The sequence below is a fragment of the Oryzias melastigma genome, linkage group LG9 (assembly GCF_002922805.2).
Source record: "Oryzias melastigma strain HK-1 linkage group LG9, ASM292280v2, whole genome shotgun sequence".
Classification (NCBI taxonomy): domain Eukaryota; kingdom Metazoa; phylum Chordata; class Actinopteri; order Beloniformes; family Adrianichthyidae; genus Oryzias; species Oryzias melastigma.
Window position 1 is genome coordinate 30,849,585 of NC_050520.1, and position 21,346 is coordinate 30,870,930.

The window sequence follows — 21,346 nt, forward strand, 5'->3', positions numbered from 1 at the left end:
AAGTCACCAGCCTTCTAAGAGGAAGAGAGAACAGTGGTGAATTGAGAGCGCTATCCATCATAGAGGAGTGCTCTCTGCCTTTTCCCACTCCCTCTCCTTCCTCCCCCCTCGTGTCACGCTGTCTCACCTTGACTGGTGTAGGCAGGGCTAGAGAAACATTGTCAACATGTGTCTGAGGGCGAGACATGCAGCTGCGCCTCCCCCTTTGCCAGGAACGTTCCAGCCCCGGCCCAGCTACTCCAAGGTTTGGTTTTTGCGTGGACTCTGTTCCTCCTGACACCCCATCTGTTGAAGCTTTGTTCACTCGGGCACTACAACCCTACGATAATGGGGCCACTTCGTTTTTATAATTAGCCGCTTACCTGTTCTTCTGCTGTCCTCTGAGCAGTTCTCTGTATGGAATCGGGTCCAGGTGAACTCATTACTACGTTTTGCAGCCCTCCCTTTCCGTGCTTGATCTCCCTTTATCTTCTCCTCAGAATGCCCTCACGCCCTCCCGTCATGCCATGATAGATATATTTCCAGCTATCATCAAGGTTTAGGTCATTCATTGCTTGAAACATTTGAAGGAACGAGCTCAAAGAAAGTGACAACTCCTTTTCTTTTGAAGTACAAAGACATTCAGAAAAGATTTGTTTTCTTCACCCCGTTCGTCTCCTGACTTTGACTTTGCTGTGACTTTGAGATGCTGCCGTAGAGTACGATGCTTTTGAATGTTGTCAAGAGGGCTGAAGCGCTGTGGTTCTGCTGCCTGTTGATGGGGAAGAGTACCCAGAAGGCACCTGCCGCCTGCCGCAGACAGCAGGCCCTTTGATCTGGGTTTAACGTCGTGTCATGATGTTGATGGTACAGCTTCACGTGCCATGTCCTTGGGGATTACGTCAGAAGCACCTCGTTCTGCTCTCTTCTGCTTTTAGGTCATTGTCATCCGTTTTTCAAAACGTATATAAAATTATATCATGGGAATACCAAACAATAATGGTTTCTTTTACACTCTTTAGTTTTAGTTGAAAATCCAACTCTACTTCATACAGGAGATGTAATAAAATGTGGATTATGTGGACAACATAAAAGATAAAGAAAGACTTCAGGTGTTTGATGTCACCCAGGGCTTTCTATTGGGCTAAGTAGGTTTTTCACAAAGACAAGTCATTTTTATCTGGTTTTTATCTGCACGATGGTCAACTTCTTGGCTGGATATTAAGTGAGAGATTTAGGATCTGAACAATACATTGAAAATGTATCGACATCACAATATCGGCTTGTGTAATACAGGTGTCGCAAAATACGATGTAAAGCATGATAAATGGTTACCTTAAATGTTGATAGACAGAGAAGCTATAAAGCTTAAAGGGTAACCAAACAGGGAAGTTGGAGGCTGACTCCACCCACAGCCGAGATTTGAATATCCAGTCGTGGGGGGTTGGGGGCAGGACCGTTATCATTACTAGAGCTACAAATCATGACATCAGACTTCTGAAGCTTCGACCAGACACAAAATTCAACTGTAATAACAGTCAGACAAGGAAAACAAAGACACTCATGGATCTACTTGTCTATAGAACAGAGGTGTCAAACTCAATCACACAAGGGGCCAAAATCCCAAACACACCTTAGGTCACGGGCCGAACCGGACAAACATTTATTGAACACTCTAAAGCTAAATGTTTAAAGCTTTAAAAACTGTAACTCTTTAATAATTATGAACTAGATAAATAGCATTACCTGCATTAATGCTACGTAGTGTGAATGCTGTAAGCTGGATTTGGTCGCTGAAGATGGTGGTGCTGATAGTTAAAGATGCTGAAATTTATAGCTAAAAACACTGAAGCTGATAACCAGCTAAAATATTAACTAAATGCCAAATTAGCCTAAAAAACTATAAAAAAAACTTAAGTTGGTCAAAACAGCTAGCAAGAAGCTGAAAAAAGGCAAAACTTCAAAATAGCCTAAAACTGAAAAAAGCCTAAATTAGAAAGAAACAGCTAACATATAGCTGAAATATTAGCTAAACTCCAAAAAAGAAAAATTAATAAATAAAATGGAAAAAAGCGTAAATTAGCTGAAACTGCTATTATTTGGCTGACATTTTAGCTAAACTTCAAAACAGCCTAAAAAAAACCTTAATAAATGCCAAAATACTCTAAAAAACTATCAGAAGGAAAATTTTTAAAACTTTAAAACAGTAACTTTTTGACATAATTATGAATAATAAAAAGTCAGGAATATTATTCCAGAATAAATCTAATTAAACTTTCAAAATTTTACCCTCTATAAAAATTACACAAGTTAGAAATAAGTACAAGATAACATCGGGCCATTAATAACGATAAAATAAAATGATCTGGAGGGCCGGATAGAATTACCCAGGGGGCCGATCCGGCCTTGAATTTGACACACGTGCATTTGGTCATATTCTGGAGCTAACCGTGGTCAACTGTTAGTAAAATGACCTCAGTGCAGTTTTGATCTCAAGTATAAAATACATTGAAATTTGTATAGATTCTTCTTACAGTATAATTGTCTAAAGTAGCTCTATTTCGGTAAATTGAGTTTTTTTACATTGCATGAATAGGATAGTGTTGCTTGAGTCACCTTGACTATTGCTTTTAAAATAGCCATAAGGAGGAAGTGAAGCGTTCCCTCTTTATGTTACTCTATGTTAGCAGCAGTGACTAGAACGATAGAAGCAATAAAGTTGTGCTTTAAAAAACCCCAAAACAACCTCCTTTTGTCAGTGGTGCTTCTATCGTGTCAGTGAAATGCTCAAATACAAATCCAGGGGAGCCCCTTCTCTAAGTGCTGCAGGCTATCCGGCCGCTATGACTTATGATGTATTTTCACATTTAATTTGTCACGGCATCCTTGCAGGACTTAGTCGCACACAGAGCAGAGGACTGGTTTTAAAGAATATTGGTGTGGTCAGCTTTGGCCATTTATTTGGCTGAGACGGCAGCTCTGCAGAGGCTGAGCGGCGGTGGCGTTCGTCTGTTGTGAGCCCAGTGTGTTGACTGACAGGCACCACTGATTGGAATTGACGCAGCGACGAGATGTGTGTCAGAGCTCTGACTGCTCATCTCACCGGGCATCCAGAGACGGCCGCTGCAGCCGCCGCCATGCTGCCACCATGACTCCAAGATGGCTGTCACTGTGATTACATCTGCCCTCTAACATAAAATGTGTGCATTGTACACCACGTGCGCACACAGATGAGTTGCTGTGTACGCCTGAGTTCAAGTGTGTGTGTGGGTGCGCATGGGTTTCTAACCATCTATTCTATTGCAATAGTGTTTACCTCTGCCCCTCACCTCCTCCCACTCATCAGTCACTCCTCAGCAACTCATCTCTGCTCCCGCCTTTCCTGTAATCCTACACTCAAAAAAACAAAAAGACGTGCTGCCTGCTATAGCTAATATGTGATCTTTTTCTAGCCTTAAATGCAAAAATTTAGAGATTATCTTAAAGCAGCTGGATTGTGTGTCTTAGCATGAGGGAGCAGTGAACTCTGTTTGCCTCATTCTTTTTCTTCCAAGGGCTGATTCAGGCAGCTGGTGGATTCCTCCAGTTGGTCCTTTGACAAGTGTTGCAGTGGTGGTGGGCTTTTCCTCTGTTTTGTTCTAATAAGCATGGAGTGGGACTGGGGTTGTTGTGACATCCTGTCAGCCTGTGGGCTGGACTGCCGCTCAGTGAGCAGCACAGTAAGAGGGACTCCCTATGATTGTGCACTGACCTTTGCATCATGGGAGAGATGACAGGTAATTTAGAGGCCTCAGGGACTGTGGAACCATACATTTGCTGTCCCCAAACCACCCACCACACAGACCACGCTCACCTTGAGATGGGAACAGCAGATCCATAAACACTGTGCACACGCTCGCACAAACGCACACACGTGCATGCAGGAAATGCAGAATTAAACGGGCCTAGATGCATACACAATCGGCTTCACACGTTTATTTGCACAGACACACTAGGTGCAAAAAGAACCTTGACACTTGCCCAGAACCCCCCGTTATTGTCGCACTTTCTAATCACCTGCGTCAACACAACCCGTCCTAAAACAACCAAATCACAAAGGGTGGCAAACTGGCAAGGCAGAGAGGAAAAACGATGATTTAGAGTGCTAATTGCATAATCACCAGTTGTGATAATTGTAATTGATGACTGCATAATTGCTAACTGTGCTCTTTATGGGAGCCTCTCTTTCAGTTGTCTCTCCTCTCTCTGTTGATCAGTTGCCCCTTAATGCTGATCTTTCTTCTTTAGGCTTTTCCTTCACTGAGTATCTGAGTTTGCCCTAAAACATACACTGTGTGTCCTACTTTGTCCGCACTATAGGATGCGCTGGATTATAAGGCGCACCATGAATGAAAGGTCTATTTTCAAACTCATGTCAGAGGCACACCAAACTTTAAGGCACATTATGTGAAAGACAAGAGTGAGAGATAATTCAGTCAGACTTTATTAACTGTGTTCACAGTAAGTCTAGAACTTGTTTGTAGCATGCTACATGTTAGCCACATTAGCATATTCACAATACTCTGTAACACCTAATCTTGCTTGCAACACGTAACAACACAGACTGAAAATGCTAAAACGAACATTACTATAATTATGCAAACTCTCAACATTGTTAGTAACACACACAAAAAAAGTCAGATACCACAACAAGTTAGCCACATTAGCATATACAGTGAAAAACGCTTCTGTGACTATGCTAACTCATTACATTGTTAACAACATGTAAAAAAAAACACAAACCGTCTGACACTGCTACAGATTAGCTACGTTAGCCACATCTTCTTAATAAGAATAACACCAAACCTTGTTTGCAACACGTGAAAAACAGACTGATACCGCTAAAACAAACGCTACTGTTGCTATGCTAACTCCCAACATTGTTAGAGCCACAAAAAACCCTCCAACACTGCTACACATTAGCCACGTTAGCTACATCTGCTTCATCAGAATAACACCAAATCTTGTTTGAAACATGAGAAAAACAGACCAATACTTCTAAAGCAAATGCTAGTGTGACTTTACTAACTCCCAACATTGTTAGCAACATGTAAAAAAAAAAAGGAGCACAGTCTGACACTGCTGCACGTTAGCTATGTTATCGTACAATGACATCCAACTAAACATTTTAAGAGCTCTGTGTACCTCTAAAATTTGCTTCAACATCAGTAACCACAACCAGAATAATTCTTGAGGCGTTTTGGATTATAAAACACTGAAGGTTTTTTAAAAAAATTTAGTTTTTTTAGTGCGCCTTATAATGCAGAAAATACTAAATACATATGCACACAGTGCTTGGTATAACAAGTATTCTCCATCTGTAAGTATTCCCCTGCTGCCTTGTCCCAGTGGCTGAGCTCTGCCCACTCTGTTCCTGCATAACGACTCATGGAGGAGGGTTAACAGGTTTCCTTTGTTTCTCTGTCTCTGTACTGTGTCCTGGGCTTCACTCCTGCTTGTAAAATCATCCTGCGGCCAAGCCGTTCCCCCGATAGCTGTATCCTTTATCACAAAACAGGTGAAAACAAAGACTGTGGCGGGGGCAGCACCGCTCACAAGCCGATGACATTTTGCGCAAACAGACCTCCCTCAAGGAACATATCAGTGACACAACGGTCCTATCTACCACTATTGTGTGACCTGTTGCTCCAAACTCCCATCTGCGTCACTGAAACCAACTCATCACGTACATGAAGATGACTCTGCCATCAGCCTGTTCTATGTGCAACACTTCAAAGGTTTGAAGATATCTGGGGCTGGTTGGGGGGTATCTATAGGCAGAGCTGGAAGACATCAGACAGACGTGTGATTGATGTCTCTACTTGCGTCTGTAGGCGGGTTAATGATGTGATTGTGGAGGTAATCTGTGTGTTCAATCGTTAGTCAAGGCCCGGGGGCCGGATCAGGTAATTCTATCCGGCCCCCCAGATCATTTTATTTTATTGTTAGTGGCCCGATGTTATCTTGCGCTTATTTTTCACTTGTATAATTTTGACAAAGTATATTTTGTGGAGAGTAAAATATTGAAAGTTATTTAAGGTTTACGTTAATTTTTTTGGGGGAAAAATATTCCTACCTCTATATTGTTCATAATGATGTCAAAAAGTTGTGGTTTTAAAGTTTAAAAATGTGAAATTCTGCTAGCTTTTTGGACCATTTACTAAATTTTTTAGGCTATTTTGGAGTTTAGCTAATATTTCAGCTACATGCTAGCTGTTTTTTCTAACCTAAGTTTTTTTTTTGTAAAGTTTTTTAGCCTATTTTGGCATTTAGCTGATATTTTAGCTGACTATCAGCTTCAGTGTTTTTAGCTATCAATTTCAGCATCTTCAGCTATCAGCACCACCATCTTCAGTGGCCAAATTCAGCTTACAGCATTCACACTATGATTAGCGAAGGTAATGCTATATATCTAGTTCATAATTATGCTAAAAAGTTTTAAAAGTTTGAAAAATGTAGTTTTAGAGTGTTCAATAAATGTTTATCCTGTTAAGGTGTGTTTTGGATTTGGCCTCTTGTTCGATTGAGTTGACACCCCTGCGTTAAAGGATGATAAAGAACCAGGAGGTCCTGCATATATCTGAAACAGGAATCTGCTGCTTTTGACGGATTAGCTAATAGTTGCCCAAAGATGACCACTCTGTTGTGCTTTTAGTGGTTTATATGCTAACATCCTTCTCCAATGTACTTCTCTTGTTTGTAATAAACAGTAAAGCTAAAAAAAAGATTCATAAGTTGGAATAAAACCCACCCCAGCGGTGTTTATGATGCCGACCCACCTCGCACATTTTCATCTTCAGTGGAAAAGGTGGCAAGGGCCAGATGAAGGTACTTTAGTGAGGGGGGGTCTGATGTTAAATTGAGGATAGAGTGAAACAACAGCATTGTGTAGCAGAGAGCTGGCAGGGAGCTGCAGACTATTGCATCTGTATTGATTGGGCTCTGGCCTTTTCCATTTTCCATGAACTCCTCTGAGCTGCTCCAAGTGGGAGTGATGGGGGAGATTTGCTTGATCTTTATGATATTTCTTTAAACATGATGCTGTCGTTATGTTTCCCTGGGGAACACGCCAACCATTTCCAGTAAATCAAAGGCTCTCTGTCTCTTGCTGTTTTCCACGCACCTTATTTATAACGCCACTAAACAGCCCCAACACACACTGCCACCAGCCTTATAAGTGTTTTCAGCCTGTGTGAAATAAATGTTTTTGGAGTGCTTCTATACTGATGAGGAGCAGCACAGCTCTCTCAGCTCTCTGTTGTAGGGCCCATTTAACTGATTTGACAGTAGTTGTAATCAACAGTGACAGCAATGACATAAACAATACATGACAATCTCAATTCTTTGGAGAAGGCTGATCTGATTTAGTCCTTGTAAAGCTGAGCACATGCAGAGGAAGCTGCTGAGGATCCCTCTTTGCAGGAGCAGGCCGACGTTTGCAAGGTAACCTACATACCCGCTAGTGCAGGTGCCCTCTCCATGGGGCCAGGTGGTGCTTAATTTGCTTTCTTTGTCCCTCCTAATGAATCGTTAATTGGTTTGCATCACCCGCCGAGCGGAGGATAGCAGGTGCCGAGTGCTGCCGGTGATGGAGGCCACTGGCGAGCGGCGGCTCACACACCAGCACCGACACTTTAGCAGGCCAAATGTCACCTCACAACACGCAACAGCTTGACACGTGAACAAGGAGAATGTTTGTGGGGTTTCTGACTTCTCTAACAGCAGCGGTGGACATGCTTAGTGTTTGGACACCAATAGATCTTGAGCTTTCTTCTCTTCTTTACAGAGTTTCTAAATTGAGTTTAACACTCAAATGTGCTTTTGTAAAACACGTTTTCTTCATGAGTTACTTGTTGGCCTTTTTTTTAAACAAAACTGTTTCAGTTCAATGGAAATGTTTAGTTTTTTTGCTTTTGTTGATACATCACAAGCCAACGGAATATTGACCACAGATACCACAGATCGCCATTTTCCTCATATCGTCGAATCCCAGTTTATATTTAATGTTGATTAAAGGTGCCAAGCCTCATGCAGACTACTGCACGCCAGGTTTTATGTCAGTCCTTGTTGACTCTAATAGCCTCCTTTCCCTGCAGGTGGTTGCTCTGAACAAGCGCAGTAAGGAGGCAGAGTCTGCATTCCTGGGAGTCTACAAACAGCTTATCGAGGCTCCAGGTGAGTCTCCTACCAAGTCCACAGCTTTGCATCCTCATAAACAATACCATTTTGTTTCTGCTCCATATATGATTGACTTTATTCGTCTAAAACACTGGAATAATATTCCTGCCTTTTTATTATTCATAATTATGTAAAAAGTTATGGTTTTAAAGTTTTAAATATTGGCATTCTGCTAGCTTTTTGGACTATTTTGACATTTACGATTTTGGAGTTAGGCTAATACTTACGCTGCATGCTAGCTGTTATGGCTAAATTTTGATTTTTTTTCATTTATTTTTAGAATATTTTGAAGTTTAGCTACTTTTTCAGCTGCATACTAGCTACTTTGGCTAACCTAAGTTTTTTTTTTTTTAAGTTTTCAGCCATCAGCTTCAGCGTTTTTAACTTTCAATTTCAGCCTCTTCAGCGGCCAAATTCAGCTTACAGCATTCACACTAGCATTATCACAGGTAATGCCATATATCTAGTTCATAATTATGTTAAAAAGTTACAGTTTAGTTAAAGTTTTAAGAATTTAGTTTTCAATAAATGTGTATCCTGTTCGGCCTGCGATTTAATGTGTGCTTTGGAGTTTGGCCCTCTGTACGATTGAGTTTGACTGGTCTAAAGAGACCATAAAACCAACCGGCATGATATTTGATCTTTGACGCCGAGATGCCAGCATGCTCCCAGTATGTGGAGTCTCAACTAAACTAAAGAAGTAATTTTCTTGTAGTGATATAGTGGGGCGTCACATAGATAGAGGAAGCATTAAACCATATATACACTCTGGCTCTTATCTATTTTCAAAGTCTCTGCTCTCTGAGTGGTTTCCAAACTCTGCGTGAGGCCACTTCAAAACGCAGCATTGGTCCTTGAGTGTTGCATGGCTGAGAAGCGAACACATGCTTGAGAAGCTTTGCTGTTGATTGCAAAGGGCCAATTAAAATCCCAACTGAAGTCTGGCTTTGGATGGAACGCAGTCCTGATAAGGCCATAGGGGGAGAAACGGGGAAAAGAGGGGAAGACAGAGGGTTAGGATGAAGGAAAAGATTATGTTTGCTTAGTAGTTATTTCATTGCCAGTGCACATGTACCGCATTGCTCTTTGTTGCAAGAGATGGCAATAAAACGCAGCCCAATCTCAGTCTAGATCAGAGAAACACTTGTGGCAGGAGTAGAGAACGCTGTTTACAGATTCAATGAATACAAGATAAAAGTCGGCGTCTGAGAAATTGCGTCGGCGACAACTGACTTTTAAAGGTCTCCATTTTTCCTTGAAGTCCTTGATATTTATGCCCCCGCGCACACACAAACACACATGCAGACACTCACTTTCAATGAAGCTATTTCCCTGATAGGAAAAAAACTGTTCTTTGAAGACGTATTCAGTTTGATTTTCTGACCTACTCCTTTAATATCAAGACCTTAACTCCAGCATAGAAACATTTTAGGGGCTATGTTTTTTTTCTGTATTTTTTCTAAAGGAATAAGTACAACCATCTTAGTGTTACTTCACCTTGAACAGCAAGAACTATGAAATAAAAACCAGGACCGATATTTGAAGTTTCTGACGTCCCTGTAATCAATAGTTTGGTTTTGAGATGCAAAACTTTACGGACAAAACAATTTTGAACTCGCCTGTATAAAAAAAAAAAAAACCTCATGTATCAGGTAGGGATAGGGCTGGGTTAATAAAATCGTTTAATCGATTTAAACATAACAAATCAAAAAATGAATCATAAAAAATAGAAATCGATTTAGCACATAAAGCTAAAGTCTCCTAGCTTGATGCTAACGTATAATAGAATTTCCCATAGGACGGCTAGTGCTAACACTCGGTCGACCTAAACAGACTGACTAAATAAATATCTTTACTAAACTCATAGGCAGGCAGTTTACAAGCTCTTTTAAGGGAATATTTTTTAAAGTAACAATTTTTGGTCTAAAACATTGTTTTTTCCTCATTCTTTCTTCTTCTGGAATAAGGTGTACTGCTATTGCGCGATCGCCACCTAGTGGCCAAATTGAAATGCCCCAAGAGAAGCAGAACAATGTTTACAATGTTAATGATCTGAACACTTTAGTTAGAACTTCTGCTTGTATGATATTAACAATCTCATTATTTCTCTAACACATTTTACAGTATGTGAACTGTATCAGTTAATATATTTAAATCTTTTAGTAGATTATAAATGTATTTCTAAACAAATGTGTATAAATGTGTTCATGTTGTGCTCCATGTGTGATGGACCGCTCCATACTGCGCTCGCACTCGAACTCAGCGCAAATCAGCGTTCACGCGCAGCTTGCAGAGAAAAAAAGACAGAGAGCTAAAGAGAGTTAATAAAAGTGCACGGCTCCTTGAAAGAGTCAGACGGGAAACAGTTGCAAAGCTGCGTCGTCACCCATGACTGTTGCCACAGTAGATTGGTCAAAGTTGTGATGAAAATGTAAAGTTGCGAGGTGGGCAACAAACCACGTGTTTGCTTGAATTTGCGTTAATAGTTGTGATTGTAACATCGCAAAATCCTTGAAGGAACGGACTTATGTGAGTATTTTAAATTTGAAGGAGCTTCCTAAGTTTCCTAAGAGAAGTTCTGCCACAAGCAATTTTTGATCTTAACCATCATTATCTCTAAACTAACTAAAATCTAGATATATAGCATTACCTGATATAATACTAGTGTGAATGCTGTAAGCTGAATTTGGCTGCTAATGATGCTAGTGCTGATAGTTGAAGAAGCTGAAATGGATAGTTAAAATCGCTGAGGCTGAAAGCCAGCCAAGATATTAGTTAAATGCTAAATTTGCCTAAAAAGCTGAAAAATCTTAAGTTAGCCAAAATAGTTAGCATGCAGCTGAAACATTAACTAAACTCCAAATTAGCCTAAAAACTGAAAACATACTAAATTAGCCAAAATAGCTAGCATGCAGCTGAAATATTAGCTAACCCCAAATTAGTCTAAAAAACCTTAATAAATGCCAAAATAGTTCAAAAAGCTAGAATAATCCTATTATAACTTTCAACTTTACTACACTCTGACTCCATATAATATAAAGTAACGACCAATCGACTATTTTGGCAGCCCTACCTAGGAGAGGAGCGTAGATGAACAGCACACAGCCCCTCCGTGACTCACACACTCACAGCGAGCCTGCATGAAGAAATGTCATCAGCTCTGCATTTTCCTAAACTTACGCACAGGCCCAGACAAACTGATTTTCTACATTTCCTGCATCGATGAACCTGTCGATGAGTTTGAATCGTTTTTTTTACCGATTCATGAAGAATCGTTACATCCTTAGTATCAGGTGACATCAGGTAACTCGGCACAGCCTGACACCCACCTACGCGTGACCTTACACTTGCAAAGGGGACGAGACGGTTCCTCTTTGTCACTGCCGCTCACACAAAGGGAAGTGAATTGTTTTCATTTGCCATAAAGGTCAGAGAGTTGGTTGTTAATACTAAACACCATTCAATCTTTACTCATTATAGCAAACAGGGATTTAATAGTGTCATAAGTGATTAAAAGATGGTTTTATATGCTTTATTTATTAACCCTTTAACACTGGAGCTCCACTGTTTATGTTCTTTGATTTACTGTAACTTTTCAACCAATAACACGATCATTCCAGTAGATTCTGAAGGAGAAAAGCGGCTTGCGCCGCTTTTCTCCTTCAGAATCTACTGGAAGGATCGTGTTATTGGTTGAAAAGTTATAGCATGTTTAAGATTTTGTGTTTAAGCGTCACCAGTGACACCTCACATTTGTTGCCCAAGCCTCCATCTACCAGTTCAGGGTCCTCAAATTCCAAACAAAATAGATGATTTCCATTCATCATCTGTGACGATAATCTGCTTAAATGTGAGGACACGACTTTTGGCAAGTGCATTAATCCTGTTGAGATGAAGGCTAGCTGTCGCCACGCACCTGCAGCTTCTCCCGCATGTTTGGAGCCAAAACCAGAGCGAGGAGGGTTCACTGTAACCTGTGCCTTTTTGTCACTGTACATCTAGCTGCTAGTGTCCAAGGTCACCCCCCCGCACCCCTCACCCCCCGCCGTGCCCTCCTCTCCCTCCCTTAGAATGGATGACTCCAGGTACACTGGAGGACAGTCATTTGGCCGTGGCCCCACTCCATTTCTCTTTGCCCTCCTCAAAGCCAACAGTGAGCTTTCCCACCTTTCCCCCAACAAACGCCACAGCTCATGTAATTTTAATCTTTTGACAGATGCAATTATTCTTCGCACGCCACGCTCGTTAATCTTAATGCAGTTATTACTATTCACGGCAAGGCCTTTTTTTCCCCCCTCCCTCCTATTATTTTGTTAGAAAGTGCCTCCCCTTCCATGTGCTCTTGTCCAATCAGATGAGGCCAACAGCAGAGTTAAGAAGAAGAAGAAGAAGGGGGAGGGGGGGGGCACAGTCACCTAAAAAGTGAACTGTTGTATCTGAATGTTGTGAGCATCTGGTCTTATCAATCTGTTTGGTCCCACTCCGATCATCTTATTAAAGCTATTTTCTGTGGTCTTTTAGTTATGATGAGGACATTTTTATGCTAAAGGTAAAAAAAGTACAATTTTCTCTGACATAGTTTTTGCAGACCGGCAGGAGTGAATTAGAAATTCACCTCTGAGTTGTGGGAGAGACTAATGGTGCGGAGTTGGCCCGCTCTTGTCTCCCGACATCCATCTGTTTAAACACTCTCCCACTAGCTTACAGCCCCTCTCAACCCCAACCTAGTATTACCGGTGCAACAAAAATTGGAAGCTATATTGGAGCAATCTAGAACAGGGGTGTCAAACTCAATCGCACAAGGGGCCAAAATCCAAAACACACCTTAGGTCACAGGCCGAACAGGATAGACATTTATTGAGCACTCTAAAATTTAATTTTTAAAACTTTAAAACCATAACTTTTTAAGAGATTTATGAACTAGATATATAGCATTAGCTGCGATAATGCTAGTGTGAATGCTGTAAGCTTAATTTGACCGCTAAAGATGTTAGTGCTGATAGATAAAGATTCTGAAATTGATAGCTAAAAACACTGAAGCTGATAGCTGAAATCACTGAAGTTAATAGCTGAAAACGCTAAAGGTGATAGCCAGCTAAAATATTAGCTAAATGCCAATTTAACCTAAAAAAACGTAGGCTAGCCAAAACAGCTCGAATGTAGCTGAAAAAATAGCAAAACTTCAAAAAAACCTAAATTTGCCAAAACAGCTAGCATATAAATATTAGCCTAACTCTACAACAATCTAAAAGCAAAAAAAATACTGAATTATTCAAAATAGCTAGCATGCAGCTGGAAAAACGAGCTAAACTTAAAAAAGCTTAAAAACCGGAAAAAAATTAACCACAACAGCTAGCATGTAAATATTAGTCTAACTCCAAAACAGTCTAAATTAAAAAAAAAAGCCTGGATTAGACAAAACAACCAGCGTGTAGCTGAAGAAAGAGCTAAACTTAAAAAAACCCTAAGAAACTGAAAAAAGCCTAAATTAACAAAAACAGCTAGCATATTAGCCTAACTCCAAAACAGTCTAAAAATAAAAAAAATGACCAAATTAGTCAAACAGCTAGCATGTGGCTGAAATATTAGCTAAACTCAAAATTAACCTAAAATATCTTAGTAAATGCCAAAATTGTCAAAAACCTATAGCAGAATGCCAATTTTTAAAACTTTGAAACTGTAACTTTGTAACATAATTATGAATAAAAGAAAATGCAGGAATATTATTCCAGAATAAATCAACTTAAACCCTAAATAACTTTCAATATTTTACTCTCCATAAAAATATAAATATAGAAATATATTTTGTCAAAATTATACAAGTTAGAAATAAGATAACATCGGGCCATTAATAACAATAAAATAAAATGATCTGGAGGGCCGGATAGAATTACCTTGAGGGCCGGATCTGGCCCCTGGGCCTTGACTTTGTCACATGATTTAGAGTCAGACTCCAGCCCAGACAAGGAAATTGACAAAGATCTTGTTGTCTACATCTGGTTGCATTAGAGTGGAGCGCAGCCAGGATATTGAGGCCCGCTGATTGTAGTTTTTACGTTACGCCTACAATATTTTTCAAACAGCATTTTCTTCTGATTCACAACCATTTGAATAAAGAAATACTCAGAAATGCCATTTTAAGTTTAATTTTCTATACATTTGTCCTCCATGGTTAGAAAAATGTCCCAAGAACATGTTAGAAACACCAAACACTTGGTTTTCATTGGAGTCTTTAACTACTTTCAAAAGCAGGAAAATCTAACAATGTGTTAATGCTCCTCTTCAAAACAGAAGCTGAAACTGCAGCAGTAAAGTCAGAGCTGACATAACTTTTTGATGCGAGTGATTGAAGTGTTTTTCTCACAACTTTCACAAGACCTGAATGCCAAGATGTCAATCCACAGGATAGTTTTATTAGCGCAGTATATTTTGATTTGACTGTGACACGTCCCCATGCTGTGCACTGTAACGCCCACCTCTTCCAGGTCTTGAAAGCGACCCGTTAACAGTGTTTCCCTAACAATGTTTATATCATCTCTGCACGGTTTTGATCAGTGCGCATGAAAAAAATGAAACCCCCCGTCACTGAGCGCTGAAAAACAGCTGCTGCTTTTTGCCCAAATTTCCAGCTCCTCCAAGAGACTGACTCCGTCGGCCCTTTTCTTCTCCTCCGCCTCTCGTCTCGTTCCGCTCCTCTCTGCTGGAGCGTGCGCGTTTGTGCGTGCGCCATTTGAACATCAGCGTTTGTTGCCACCTCTGTGAGAGCAATGAAGCCCTGTCGCCAGGGGCGTAGCCCTGAGACTGACACTCCAGGTGTTTGCTCTTCCTCACCTCCTTTCAGTACACACTCTCATCCCTCAGGATCCACCCTGCTCCCCCTCTCCTTTAGAACGCGTCTCCTTTCATCTAAGCTGGAAGCTCACTGAGATCTTGTGAAGATCAGAATACACGCTTCTAAGTTTGTGTGTGAGTGGGGACCACAGCATGTCTGAGAAGTGTGTGCATGTGTGTGTTTGTGGAAATGTTATGACAACAGCACTTGCTAGTGGTTACCGTAGGTACTGCGGGATGGAAATGTAGGCCTTTTTTATGTTTTGTCGTAAAGACACATATAGTATCATGTTATGAGATGGTTAGAAGTGCCTCCCGGGGTCATGGGGTTTTTCTGATCAGAACACAATGACCTTAATAATTCAAGCCATTCAAATGCAGTTGTACTTCAGCCTCCCTGCATACAAACGCAAGCACCAGGATGAGAAGCCTGCAAGGCAGAGTGAGCTGGTTTTATTGTGATTGTGCAGCTGAGCACCTACAGACGTGATGAGAGGAGAAGTGCTTTGTGCATTTGTGGCAGTCTGCTGAAAAAGAAGGGCATGTAAAAGCTAAAGGAAAATGAAAGCTCTTTGGGCGGGATGAGATTATGCACAAGTGATTAATAAGAGCAGTAATAAACAAAGGCCCAGGAGATGTTTGAGGTGCTTAATAATGCATTATGTTCATAAAAGAGCCGGGCCTCTCCAACTGATCCCCGTGGAGTAGGAGACCCCAAAGGGACCAGGAGAGAGTGTGCTCTTGAAAGACAGCAGTTGTGTTTGTGTGTGCATAGGAATGTCTGGATTCATGGGAACCCGACGGTCCATAAAGTGCAGCAATGAAAAGACCAAGGTCATTTCCAGGTTTTTTCTCTATGTAGTGCGTTTGGCCTTTTGCAGAGTTGTCCAAATACACAATTCCAAAATCGAGTTCCCTAGAAACTTCCCAGAATTCTCTTAAAAACCAATGTGCATCAATGCCCTCTGTAAAAAGTGAACCGTTTGATCAATGAGCAAAAGTTCTGTAATTTGTTGCATTTAAAAATGTTAGTTTAGTGAATTTTAATGCTGCCACAAATGATTATTTTAGTAGTCGACTAATCACTGATTATTTTTTCCAATTAGTCGACTAATCGGGTCATGCATAAAGTGAATGTAAAACACACACCTTAATCGTCTCTAGCTTTAAACTAACTAAAAACAAGATATATTCACACTACCATTACCCGTGATAATGCTAGTGTGAATGCTGTAAGCTGAATTTGGCCGCTGAAAATGCTGAAATTGATTGCTGAAAACGCTGAAGCTGTTAGCCAGCTAAAATATTAGTTAAATGCCAAATTAACCTAGAAACAAAAAAAAGCCTAAGTTAGTCAAAGCAGCTAGCATGTAGCTGAAAAATTAGCTAACCTCCAAAATATCCTAAAAAACAAAAAAGCCTAAATTAGCCAAAATAGCTACAATGCAGCTGAAATATTAGCTAAACTCTAAATTAGCCAAAACAGCTTGAATGTAGCTGAAATATCAGCTAAGGTTTTTACGGCTGTTTTGGAGTTAGGCTAATATTTACATGCTAGTTGTTTTGGCTAATTTAGTTTTTTCTGTTTTTTAGGCTCTTTTTGAGTTTAGCTATTTATTCAGCTAAAGCTAGCTGTTTGGGCTAACCTGAGTTTTCTTCCTTTAGTTTTTTAGGCTAATTTGGCATTTAGCAATTTTTTTTAGCTGGCAATCAGCTTCAGCATTTTTAACTATCAATTTCAGCATCTTCAGCTATCATCACTAGCATCTTCAGTGGCCAAATTCAGCTTACAGCATTCACACTAGGATTATTACAGGTAATGCTATATATATTATTCATAATTATGTTAAAAAGTTAAGGTTTTAAAGGTTTAAAAATGTAGTTTTAGAGTGTTCAATAAATGTTTATCCTGTTCGACCCTCAACCTAAGCTGTGTTTTGGATTTGACCCTTGTGCGATTGAGTTTGACACCCTGCTGTATTGAGTAGGGAGGGAAGTCGGAAATTCTGGTGTAAAACTGGTGGTTTTATTTCTGAATTATTTGTTGTCAGTTTGGTTCAAATGTCACTGATCCTGTTTCCCCCCCCCCCACCAATGCAGCATCTTGCGTTAATTCTAAACGCTGCCTCGCTCTTCCTTTTGTTCCTCTGACTCCTCTCTTTGTTCTGAGCTCTAAAATACCTCACTATTGGTGTCATTCCATTTCCGTCCTTCAGTCTGTCAAAGAACAACAGCTATGGAAGGGGAGCACAGGTTAAAAAGTTTCTCTTTCAGCTTTGTTTTGTTCACACACAAGCCAGCGTTTCCCACAGTCATATTTTTCATACCACCTCTCCTTTCATGTAAGTATTTTCTCGTTTTTCCACCACATCAAGGTAAAGTGAGACTTAAGTTTGCGATGTGAACATCAAATGTTTGATGGTTTAAAATATGCCGCAAACAAAAAACAGAAACAAAAAAAAGAAAGTCAAGGATTTTTTTATTTTTTTCCACCTGCTAAAAACAGTTTGTGTTGCTTTTAATCAAACCTGTGCCTTGACAGGTTGAAGAAGAGAGGTGGGCAATCTTCTCTACATATCTTATATCCCTTTACATTGTGAAGGTGAAAGTAACAGGCTTCTGGCAACCCAGTTTTGGTCTTTGCTAACAATATTGCGGCAGTGTTACTGTTTGTTGCAGCAGCAGAGCGTGTTTATGGACCTTGAAGTCCACTAAGAGAAAGGAGCAAAAAAAAAAAAAAACACAAATGCAAGAGTGTTTTGAATGAAAAGAAAAAACCTTGGAGCGCAGCCTTGTAAATTAATTTGTTCGTGTTGTATGATGGGAACACAGCTGGCCTCATTAACATGCGCACAACAAATAATTATAGTATGTTTTTTTTCTCTCCCTCTCTCTTCAGCCAGCCAATGCTTGGCTAATGGGCTTGCTGGGTTAATTATGTCAGAGCGTAATTACACAGGGCCCAGGGAGACATAATGGTGCACCCTACTGCGCCCACACCGCCTAATGATGGTGTATCGCTGACAGGGCCAAGACGGACCGCCCTGACACACCTGCTTGTCTTGGCACACAACCCTCCCCCAAACCCATGCAGACACACATCTCGAACCCATGCACCTCCACCAGTAGGGCCACCTACAGCCTGCTGAAGCGTCCACTCCTGACCGGCTGGCTCCTGAGGATTCACCCCTGATACAGTAGCTGCCTTCTGCCTTATGATGTGCAGCAGCACAAACACAGCAAGCAGCTACAGGGCTGCAGCCTCATGATGAAACCCAACATCAATCCAGCAAAGAGCTCCAAAGTCCTGCTAGATATTTAGATTTAATCGCTTTTACAAATCGGCTTCTTGTTTGTGTCATTTTGACATGTCTTTAATGAGTTAGGAAGGCTTTGATATAAGTTTTAGTGCAAGTTAGTCAGAATGAGAGTATCTCCAGACCAGTGTCTGGAATGAATCTTGTTTCCTCAAGTTGGACCTTGGGAATTTACTTAAGTGTAATTTATGTAAAAAAAAAAAAAAAAGACACACACTTTTGATTATTGATACTTGATTCGCATTAATAACTTTACAATTGAAAATACTTTATTAACTTTTCTAATGGAAATGATGTGTACATTTTTATTAAATTTGTGTTACCTGATTTATTTGAATGATTTTTCCATTAAAATTGAAAAAAAGGTAAAAAATCAGCATAAATTCCTAGGATTCTTGCTTTACATTAATGACTCTTCCAATGGAAATAAATCTGTATACATATATATATTTTTGTTGATGTTTGATTCTTGATATATATTGATGATTTGTATCTGTAATGAAAAATCTGTATATTTGGTCTGAATTTTGATAATAGATCTGCATATGCAATGACAAAGTATTAAATAGTGTTATATCTACTTAGTTATGTGATTTATTATTAATTGAAGATTCCTAATAACCTGAATCTATGCTGGAAACATAGAATATCTGATCTTAAATTAAGGATATTACCCGTAAAGGAAATGGTAAGCCGGCTTGGGATTATGTAAGTTCACTTCCTCCCACTCCCTTTCCTCAATTACAGGTTAAATTCAATAAAAGACAAAGTCATATTGACTGAAAAGGAAATGAAATGTTCAGAAAACAAAGGTATAATTTAATAAAACTTATGTAGCTAATGCCACTGGACTATACTGTCGAATTAAATGAGGGGTGTGTAGACAACTGTTTATGTAAATGTGTTTGTATTTTTGTTCATATGTCTTTAATATCCATGTAAAAGATCATCTTCATTTTCCTTATTTGATATACTTTGATTTCATTTTGTTCATTTAGCAATAGGGGCAAATATTATAAGTTCTCTTCTTTGTGCTCCTTTTCATTTATTAACTGTTTCATGTTTATTGCTATTCTTTTTTTTGTTCTTTTCCCCTCTCTTACACTGCTGGGTTTTGTTATTTTAGTTGGTGGTTGGTAGTCTTAGTTTGCAGGCTTTGTTTATTTGTTTTCTTTATGTCATTTTGGTTAGGCAGCTCTTATCAAGGAGCTGCTGACTCGGACGGTCGACATGGCTGGTCAGCAGTCTGACTTGTATTGTGAAGTATTGGTAAGGCTAATGATAGTGACATAGGGGTGATGCAGTCCTATGGTTTTCTTAAGCCACACTCCAGTCATTAGTGGGGTGCAGGCACTATTGGGCGCTTTACCGACGTGATATGCAGATGATACTTGAGTTCCACCAGACACCGTAGGATGTCCACTTAATCTACTGTCTGATTGTCTAAATTCCCAATTTTAGTGAATCTATTTTTGTCTTTCATTGTGTTTTACTTTGCTTTAACTGGCTTTTATTGTGTTTGTCTGCAATATGAGTATGACTGATTGTGATTTATGTATTTTTATTTTCGTGAAGCATTTTGTGATTTTTATCTGGAACATTTTTTGCCTCACTGTGTCATCCGAAAAATTCCAGATTTCCAAATCCACCAGGAAGGGCACTCGTGACCAAGGCTTAAAAGGCAAAATTGTAGGAATTCTTAGAAATTTTTGTTTTTCAAATAATAATAAAAAAATGAGGACTAGCTCTTAGAAAGGAAGAACTGTAGATCTTGGGAGAAAATACTAGCTGCTCTACTTTGAGAGGGATAAACCTTCAACAGATTTAGAGAAAAGGGTTCATAAAATCATTCCATCGAAGCTTACGTGAAGAGTAGTTGGAGAAGATCATTTAACAAACTTCCTTAAAAACTTATGGCTGGGACATTGTCATGAGATTCTAAATGTGGCCTTGTGGTAGAGTGTCCGCCCTAAGAACGGAAGGTTATGAGTTCAAATTCCAGCCAAGTCATACCAAAAACTCTAAAAATGGGACCCAGTGCTTCCCTTCTTGGCACGCAGCATTAAGGGGTTGGATTGGGGGGTCAACCACTAAGTCACATGTGTCAAAGTCAAGGCCCGGGGGCCGGATCCAGGCCTCCAGATCATTTTATTTTATTGTTATTAATGTTATCTTGCTCTTATTTTTAACTTGTTTGATTTTGTCAAAATATATTTTTATGGAGAGTAAAATATTGAAAGTTATTTAAGGTTTAAGTTGATTTATTCTGGAATAATATTTCTGCTTTTTTATTATTCATGATTTAACTAAAAAGTTACGGTTTTAAATAGGCATTCTGCTAGCTTTTTGGACTATTTTGACATTTACTAAGATGTTTTAGACTATTTTGGAGTTTAGCCAATATTTCATCTACATGCCGGCTGTTTTGGCTAATTTAGGCTTTTTTCAGTTTTTCAGGTTTCTTTAAGTTTAGCTATTTTTTCAGTTACATGCTAATTGTTTTGGCAAACCTAAGTTTTTTTAAGGTTAATTTGGCATTTAGCTAATATTTTAATTGGCTATCAACTTCAGCGTTTTCATTTTTATTATTCATAATTATGTTAAAAAGTTACGGGTCTAAAGTTTTTAAATTTAGCAATCTTTTGGACTATTTTTGAATTTACAAAGATTTGTTAGGCTAATTTTGAGTCTAGCTAATATTTCAGCTACATGCTAGCAGTTTTGGCTAATTAAGTCTTCTTAAAAAAATTTATGTTATGGAGTTAAGATAATAGTTACCCAGTAGCTGTTTTGGCTTTTTTTTTTTTCAGTAATTTAGGCTATTTTGACGTTTAGCTATTTTTTCAGCTACATGCTATTTGTTTTGGCTAACCTTTTTTTTCCATTTTTTTTTTTTTAGTTTTTCAGGTTCATTTGGCGTTTAGCAAATATTTTATTTGGCTATCAGCTTCAGCTTTTTCTGCTATCAATTTCAGCGTCTTCAGCTATCAGCACTAACATCT

At 39.4% G+C, this 21,346-nt stretch overlaps 1 protein-coding gene across 9 annotated transcripts in view; it reads left to right on the plus strand.

Moving 5' to 3' along the window:
- Positions 1 to 21,346, plus strand: part of cux2b (cut-like homeobox 2b) — a 132,999-nt gene that overhangs the window by 86,607 nt on the left and 25,046 nt on the right. For all 9 annotated transcript variants that reach the window (XM_024275080.2, XM_024275084.2, XM_024275081.2 and 6 more), the window contains one exon: positions 8,115 to 8,193. In XM_024275080.2, the coding sequence (XP_024130848.1) occupies positions 8,115 to 8,193 (79 nt within the window). The remainder of the gene's footprint in view (positions 1 to 8,114; positions 8,194 to 21,346) is intronic.